Source organism: Acanthisitta chloris, unplaced genomic scaffold, assembly GCF_000695815.1.
Source record: "Acanthisitta chloris isolate BGI_N310 unplaced genomic scaffold, ASM69581v1 scaffold37816, whole genome shotgun sequence".
NCBI lineage: Eukaryota > Metazoa > Chordata > Aves > Passeriformes > Acanthisittidae > Acanthisitta > Acanthisitta chloris.
Window position 1 is genome coordinate 38,350 of NW_008679406.1, and position 9,509 is coordinate 47,858.

General features: G+C 42.4%; 1 protein-coding gene across 1 annotated transcript in view; it reads right to left on the reverse strand.

The window, feature by feature from the left end:
• Positions 1–9,299, reverse strand: part of RHEB (Ras homolog enriched in brain) — a 36,423-nt gene extending 27,124 nt beyond the window's left edge. The window contains exon 1 of the mRNA XM_009077265.1: positions 9,281–9,299. Within this exon, the coding sequence (XP_009075513.1) occupies positions 9,281–9,299 (19 nt within the window). The remainder of the gene's footprint in view (positions 1–9,280) is intronic.
• Between the last annotated feature and the right edge of the window lie 210 nt (positions 9,300–9,509).

A 9,509-nucleotide genomic window follows, 5' to 3' on the forward strand; every position in this document is an offset into this window, starting at 1 on the left:
TCTCCAAAGAGGCAAAATTCAACTTGTACTGCTGGGTAGAAGCCAAGTCCTCTCTCTCTAGACACACACTTCAAGCAGATCATTAGGTATTTCAATAAACTTGACCTTTCCTTGGATCATTGGGTATGTACAGCATGAAATGTCTTTGAAAGATACTTTTAGGAACTGCCATTGTTTCATCATTAAATCAGTTTTAAATGCTATGTCGTTAGAATAAAAGTGTCTCTCTCTTGTTTTAATGCATTCCATGCATTCCTATCTTTCATCTTCAAGGTTTTAGGTACCACAGAAGAGAATGAACTCCCAACTTCCAGTCAGTTCTTTCTTGCTGTTAAAGACCACTGGGATGTACAACTTAAAACACCTCTCTGCAAGCCAGAAGTATCAGGACTAGCGGGTTTTAGCACTTCTTCAAGAAGCAGATCATTCCAGTTGCAGTCACCAGCACCAGCTCTCCATCCACTGCACAGACACTGCCTGTTAAACTTTCCATTTCCATTAGAAAAGAGGATGAACTCATCTCTCTCCAAGTAGCACTTATGTTTTTAGACCACCTGATCTACACCAACAAGAGAGAAAGTTTTTAATAGCTCAGAACCACTGCCAAGATTAAAGGCCTCAGCCTTTCAACGTATCAGTACTGTTCCACTGAACAGGTCTTCACTAAGGATCCTCCTTGAGAAGGACCTTCATGAGCACCGGAGGGAGCCACAGGATTCACCGCTGTCACAACACATTGCTGCTGACAACCACCACCAAGCAGAGGGCTAAGTCTCTGAAAATGTCAGTGAAACTTTCCTAGCATCATTTTGACAAGGCAAGTCTAGGAATGGGACCCTGAGCTTACAGTAATGCTGAATGCAGCCGAAATGGGTGAGGAACAGACCATCTTGGCAGTACTACTGAAATGCATATGACCACAGGACCTGGAGAATCTTCTTGGAATTGCAAGAACAATAATAACAGATATATTTCTCTCATCCTTGTTGTAGGATGACAGAAGGCAAGTAGCTGACAAAATCCTGACAAGACAGTGACGGCAATATTCCCTCTCTTGGTAACATCATCCAAGCAAATAGCACGATATACATCCAGTAACTACAGCTAAGTAGTTTCAGCCTTACACTGAAGGGAGGTCCACAGAGCTCTCTGCCAACCCATAGCAAAAGCTGGAAAGCACTCCTGATTTGTCCCAACAAAGGCAGGCTACTTTTACAACACATTAAATAAATATATAAATCAAACTGCATAATAATAACTAGAAGATCTTAGCAACAAAAGGCAACTCCACCTTGCAGCTGTATGTGTGACTGTGCAGTGGTCAGTCAATGAACAGCCTCTGTGTTGCCACTGCTGGTCCAAAATCTGACGTACCCAATGTCACTGAATGCCACCAATGCATGAGCCACTCAAAACCCAACATTCATGGAAAGAATGCTGCTACTGGCACCCAGCATCAGCACACAGCACTATCCACCTGTTACGGCCTACACTGCTGGAAGTCCCCAATTCTGCATCAGGTACTGTGGTGCCAACCCTGGCAAAACCAACATCTCTTGGCACGAAACAGAGAAGGTGATCTTCAGGGATACTGCCAAAGATGTGTGTTGATTCCCCCTTCCATCAGCAGAGCAGGATATGGTCAACAAATGCACAGCTAGACACTGAGATCTTGAATAACAATCACGCAGTTGAGCCTTGACTACTTATCCTGTGCTACCCTAATGCTGCTGTGGATCTACACATAACCATGCCAACACAAAAACCAGTGTGCCTTAACTGTCCCTTCCTCTCCAAAAACCATCTCCCCATTGCCATGTTCAGATCAACTTTCATTGTTACTCTGGTCTCTGCTCCAATTCAAGTCTAGATCTTCTTTGAAATAACTATATAAGCATCTTCCATGTTACTCCTGCTTAACGTGTGAAGCTTCTCCACTCTACTTATCAGGGTCGAAGAAAGCCACAATCTGTTAAATGCCATCTGCATATCCTTGCCCTTTATCCAGCTGGAGTTAGTCATTAACCCCTCCCCATGAACGCTGGCTGCAAGCCTTCTGCTTTTACACACTCACCAATCAACCTAGGAGTAGCTAACCTGAATACAGAGGACAATCTGTTAACAGTAAGGAAGGTTCAAGTAATAATAAACCAAAATCACAGCATGACACGCATAGGTGCAACACCAGGGGAAGAAACAGACTCCAGGGTAAGAGCAACACCAAGCAGAGTATCAGAAGAATCATTAGAGCCCCCAACCCTGGGAAATGTTAAGGGAATTTAAGCCAAAGATCCATCAGATATGACATGACATAGCTGATTTTGCCATAGGGCAGAGAAGATAGAATAGGTAACCCCTGTTTGCTATAGCATGCTATCAAGTTCTTGCTTGTCGTGACAGCCAGCTGGCTTTCCTACCTTTCTAACCAGCACGTAGCCATCTGTTGGCTCACAAGGTACTTCAAATTAAGAGGCTTTGGGTAAGAATCATACTTTCCCATTCTCAGTTTTTATGCTATCCAGTACAAAAAGGTCACAATACAGATCTCTGATCTTTACAAGGAAGAACAATATAAAGAAAAACACAGAACAAATTGAAAAAACACCATCCCATCTCTTTCTCACCCTCCCACAACCACCTGAAGACAGCCCAGGGGGTAACTGAGGATGACACTTGCACCCTGACATTATACTGTTTTTCCATTTAGACTGACTTTCACAAGTGAAGCGTCTTCCAGCCAGTCCAGCTCCAGCACCTGAGGAAGCATCTGCCAACAGAAACTGGATTCTTCACTTCCCAGCACTCCACTTAGCACAACCACACAGCTTGGACAGGGAGTTGAGTATCGAGCTACAGTTTAAGGCAACCTAACCTCAGGTCAGGCTTCTGCAGACACAGCAGGACATAGGATCTGTCTGCAGTACAGATGTCTGCACATCAACCCAACAATTCTGCAAATACCACTTTAATTCTTCCTCTGTCCTACCATCACACTTGGGGATAAAAGTGTGAAGCTGACGAAGGACAAGCAGAAAAATCGTTTAGGTGTTGTAAGATTCCTTGACACAGTGTAAGGAACATGATTTTGAAACATTCCGACAACTTATTCTTCCTAGATCTACTGTTCAGAAAACCTTGAATAACCTTACATTTTAAACATTTTTACCCTGAAGTTTAGCAACCACAAAAGGTTTATCAAGAATTTTGACAGCTCTTTTCTCAAAACGTGGCAAAAAGTTAAACCAGCACACCTAACACCTTTCGTGTTTACTCACCAGTATCAAATGAATGCAAACGAAGCAAACACCTATTAGGAACAGCCATTTCCAAGAAAACAAGCACCAGGAGAAGGTACTTCAGCACACTAAGAAACATGGTGCATGTTTATTGGCACATTTCAAAGCAGAAACTTCCACTTCTAATTAAAAAACGCTAACTTTGAGACATATTTTAGAACACCAAAAATTTGTTATTGATGGAATAACAAGCCTTAAAGCAAAGTACACTTTACTGTATTAATGTCAAGTGTTTGATTGTTTTGACAGTTTGTAGGACAGATTTAATGGAGTTTTCCTACATATTATGCATCCCAGCTCTTTTGCATACAGCACAAGTACCTTTAAAGGAGGCCATACATATTGAATGAAGTTTTGGCAATACAATCTGACAAGTTGTTGAAGCTAGACAGATGTATCCCACTAACTCAGAAGACAATGTTGTCAAGAGACACTTTCATATCCTAATTTTGTATTACACTTGCACATGTTCACACCCACACGCTAAAGACCACTTATACATTCCCTCTTTTTCCAAATTCAAATTAATTTAACTCAGTACTCCACAGAGTACAAATAACGAACTAAGGTTTGGAACGCATGCTCTCCTGGTTCCTGTAACCTAAAATACCCAAGAACACTGAACACACAGAAATATTTTCAATCTTTAAGACTTCACTGTAATATTAAAAAAGTGTTGAAAGGCAAATTCACTGTTTAAAGCATAATGTATCAGGGAACTGTGATTTCTTCAGTTGAAAGAAACTGAACTAGTCTTCTGAATGCCACATCTTAGGGTCTTTCATTCTTCAGAATGCCTTCAGAAATCATTCACTTAAGTCTTACGCCTCATAACCTTTGGCCATTATCCACAAACTCTTAATTATTTCATCCAAATCAAACTGCTATGCATTTCCTCCTCATGTTCTAATCTCAAATTCTCTAATTCAACTCAAGAAGGCCCATAAGAAATTCCAAGTAGACTTCAATTCTGCAGGAGCCCCCAAGGCTCAAGCTTCAAGCTAGTCTTTGCTTCACCCTGACTGGCACATTGTGCCTGCTAATCCAAAATCTGCACTTTGAGAACCTGTAACATCTGTTTACACCACTACCTTTATCAACATTGTCTCATCCCACATCCTTCTTCACACAGCTGTATCTAATCCATGTCCAGCAATCGAAGTGCGTATGGTAAACTGAGGAAGAAACAGAGCATCTAAACAATTCTGCAGTTGTGAACATCTCTATGCTGCAATAGTGTCGATAAATACTTAGAACTAAAGGAGGAGTCAATCAGCTTTAAGAGTCAACCAGTATATGCAGGAAATAGTTTGTAGGGTATCCTAGCAAACACTGAAGACCAGGCTGAAAAGCAACAGAGCCTTCAGATTTGTTTCCAATGCTTTTCCAGCTAGGAAGGCAATCAGTGACTCCAAAAACCTTGCACTTTGTTGTACAGGTCATAGCAAGGTTGGGGCCAGTCTCTCCTCCCAAATAACAAGCTTCGGAACAAGAGAAAATAGCCTCAAGTTGTGCCAGGGGAGATTTAGATTGGATATCAGGAAAAATTTCTTCACAGAAAAAGTTGTCCAGCACTGGCATAGGCTGCTCAGGGAAGCAGTTGAGTCACCATCCCTGGAGGTATTTAAAAGATGAGTAGATGTGGCATTTAGGGACACGGTTTAGTGGTGGACTTGGCAGTGGTAGGTTAATGGCTGGTCTTTATCTTAGAGGTTTTTTCCAACCTAAATGATTCTGTGATCATAGGCTGAAGTTTTGGCTTTGATGCACTGCAACATCTTTATACAACCTGTTTCCAGAAAATTCCACATTGTACCACTTGAGGCATCATCTGAATTTGAAGGCTTTCAGGACAAGGTTTAGACTTACCCCAGGTCAAACATTTTACTTTCCCTCGATTGCACATGAAACGATTAGATTTGACTACAGAAGGTTATTTAAACAAGAACCTTGAAAAACTTGATTTCTTCGTGGCTCCCTAACACACATTTCACCACCTTCACAAGGCTATCTTTTTCCGTCAGAGAACTACTCCAGTTCCAAAGGCCCCACTGTCAAAAGTTTACAAAAAAAGCATCCGTGCTTATCTGGGGTGGTGAGGAAAACACTTACCAGATGTGGTTTCATAACAGGTCTGACTGAAGCAAAGCCTGCACGGCCACAAAGAGCCTACTCCACCCTTCCCCAAACAGCCCCTGCTCCTGACCCCGTTCCCTCTGTCAGGGCTGCACTTGCAGAGCTGACCAGCTGAATGATAAAAGAACTTTCCCTGTTGGTTGCTTCACTTCTCAAACAGATCGATTCCCTGAGCTGGTGGCCAGGCTTCCAGCATGCCAGTGCCAGCACCCAGGTCCAACTTCCAGCCACCACGCAGGATTAGCTCGACTTGGGCCAAGGGATGCCCCACCCTATATATAGTTCATTTGCATCTGCCTTCATTACGTGGCAACTAAAAAAGAAAGCGGCAAGGACATGTCTTGAGAAAAGCTGCACCTGAAAGCCTCTTTCAGCACTTGGCTCAAAAACTGCCTCAGTTTACTTCCTTGTTGTAAGTTCAATACTAGCAACTTCCCCCACCCCCCAAAAAAAACCCAATTGTGCATCCACTGTACTCCCTATTTCTCAAAAATTACATACAGCCTCTAATGGCCTATATTCATATGTTCTCAGTAAGCTTAATAATCTTAAATCTTGTTAAGAGGTCTGCTAGGCAACATATAACGTGCATTTTCTCCACGTTCTTCCCTTTTCCCCTCACCCCATATACCCTCATTAACAGGATAGCTGTCATCGGTGTGCAAGAACCACACTGGAATGCAAATGCCCCGGCCAGGACTGAAAGAGAGAAATTTTAAGCAAGAACCATCCCCCTCCCCCCCCCAACTCAGGAAGCACATTTTCTTTCCTTGCATTATTAAATTCACAACAGATCTGCTGTTCACAGACCTTGGAAAACAAAAGGGAACCTCTCAAATCCTTAAGGAGACAGATTCATGACTGACAAGGGCTGCTTCGTGTTTTTTGTACTGTGCTTCATGTCTGCAGCTTCTGATTTAGGGTAATTTGAGATGACACCAACCAATTTTGAGTCATGCAGGATCCGCAGAGCTCAAGTGCATTATGAACATCCCACAGAGAAGCTGTTTCGATTTTGAATTGAATAGAGAACCAAGTTGAGCAGTTTTTAAAATACGCCCTTGAATGTCACCTTCAGGAGAGCTACAGGAAGTTAATCATAATTGGCATTTATCACTTTTTAGCCTGCTCTTCTAATCCTGAGTGCGTGGTCACGTCGAGTTTCCGCAGCAGCATGTACCGCAGGGGTGGTTGCCTTACCCAGAACCTACACTTAAGGCAGCGTAGTATATCTAAATGAAGAGCTCCAGCTTTATATAGCTTATAAATTACAGAATCTACATTTCATTTGGTTTCTCCTGTCAACGTTAACTCCAAGTTGAGTAATCAAATACCAAACGCCCGAATATACAAGCAAAACGTGCAAGTGTTACCATTAAGAGATCAGAGTAGGCAATTTAAGAGTTAATTCTGGAGCTGAGTCCTCAAATAACCCTACGGTGGCTTGATATTACAGCTGAACATGCTGCCTCTAGTGCTTCCAGCTACTGCTATGAAATGCACTGTAGCAACTTTCCCTGCTGTAGCCACAATCGCAGTCACCAACGCCGAATGCAATTAAAGTTGGCATTTCCAGCCTCATCCCACTCCCCTGGGAGCTGCAACCTTTCCTCCTCGCAGCATCGCCCCACCCTGGCACAGCAAACAGAGCCCTAATGAGGGAAGGGCTATGAAAATCAGCTCGGCACCTACTAGGGACTCGGCAAAATTTTTAACCTTAGGAATGAGCTGGATCCTAAACCACTCAATTTCCCTGTTAAATCTCAGGCTTTCCCATGTTGCGGACACAACCAATTGTGTAAACCAAATTACAGCACAAGGCAGCAGTAATTTCTCCATCCCTTCTCTCTTGACATTTACACGGGCAATTTATCGCCTGCTAAAATTACCACTTCCCTCTGTCCAATACCAAAGGGATCCCTCCTCGGGGCGGAACGCCGCTGTGCCAACAGATGCCATCTTTCAGGCACGAAAAGCAAAGCCTCAACTCCATTTTACAATACAAATCTCCCAGCATTCAAATAACTCATGTTTTCAAAACCAGTAACTGCGTTTCACCCTAACAATTACTACTACTATTTACAGGTCCATATTAAAGGTACTGCTTTTTCTGTCCTTCTTGCTTTCGGGTAAGGTGGAGGGGGGAGAGGCAGTTTTTAGCTTAATACAACCACCTGGGAGCCTTTCTATACAAATCTAACCTTGACAGATCATCTTGCTCCATCAGTTTTTCTGCTACCTGCATGCTGCAGTCAGACCACGACTTCTGGCTGCAGCATGGTCTGCTCTCCACCTACACACAAAAAACCCTGATTTATTTAGCTGAGGAAGAAAATAGGTAAGTCCCCTATAATTAACTGGATTTCTCCCCCAGAGCTATAAACTGCCTAGGAGTGCATTGTCAGATCACCAGTTCAAATGTGCAAGATTCAGAAACAGAATTCCAGTTTCTGCGGGTACATCTGTAAAACCAGCAGCACGAGTTGTATCAACAGCAAAAAAGAAACCAGGCCGAGATAATGACCTATAACTGAAGCAGCTGATCCAGACAACACCTCCCTGCTTATCTTAAATCCATCAGTTCAATATAATACAGCAAATCCCAGTAATAAGGCACTTCACAAGATGATCTAAGAAACCTCTTCTTTCATGCAGGCATTTGTGGTCTCCATTTACATATTTCTTCTATAAACAGAAAACGAACGAAACTGAGCAAAAAGCATTTTGGACAACTCCACACTGCTTTTTAGAGTGGGTGTTACTCTGAAAAGATTCAGAAAATCTTAAGTCTTGCTCAATTTATTTCCATGCAAATCCATTATTTCCAATTTTATTTGGGATATATTAAATTGTGACCGAAATACACATATGAAGTGAAGTTACTGACTTTAACAAAGGCAGTAACTTTATAAATGTTATGCCTCACCATGCATAAGACAGATTTCTTCCAAAGTAAAATCTCAAGTAACAGGTCCACTCTGGTCACTTACCAACCAACAGTAATCTAAGTCTAGTTCCTCTGCTGTGACACTATCAAATTTTGGGATGGAATCCACCTGATTCCTACTCAGAGCCTTGCTGAGACAAGCATGCTTACATAATGGAATCTAACTTTCTTAGACCAATTTAAGCCTGAGCAAAACCCAACAGAGACATTCTTGTGCAATTTCGCCTAGCATCATGTCACAACCCATATGCTGTATCCACAGATAATTGGTCTTCCTCACCAAAAAACAACTCCTGAAGCTCCTGGCAAATCCTCTGTCTACATCTCAGAAAGTATGACTGCCTGGGAATTCACGAGGCTTCCACTGTGATCTCTCCCATCAGCAAAGAACACGAGTTTCACATATGAAAGGCCTGATGGTGGTGTTGAAAGATAGAGGGAGTGTATTCAAACAAGCAGACTCCTGAATTTTCTATTCTGAGAACTATTATACCAGAATACCACTCCCAGACTCTAGTTTACCTGACAACAGCACTGGGATAAGAATAAAATGGAATGCAAGTAAAAGACAGAAGAGGTTAGCATGAAGCCAGCACAAGATTCAGAGCCCATTTCCCAAACCCCCGTGGAGGACATGCCCACCCATCACTGTACACGCTCAGAACCTGAGATCGGCAAAATCGTTGAATCATCAACTGGAGGGAACAGCTCACTGCTCGAAATATGTCATCAAAACCTGGCGATTTCAGCACGAAACTGAAAGAGGCATAGGAAAAATCCTCGCCATTTTCTGATAGCTGATCTCAAACACCATGATTACAAGGAGAGAACCTAACTTCACAGAGCAGGTCACCTAGGCATTTAGGCCAACCTACAAAACTCCGTATGTTTTACAACTTACCCCAGTTAGCCTCTCTCATTCCGGGGCCAACATTAATGTTAACAGCAAAACAATGCAGTTTCCTAATTATAAAAGGAAATTTAGAAAGCATTTCCTTCCAGCCCTTCAGATTCTGGAATTATTCCCCAACATAATGAACATTAGCTCTATTCAAATGTTGCTTTTCCCCCAGAAGAAACGCTCTTCGTTTTCTACGACCCAAAAACTTGTCCAAAAATGAGATTAGATC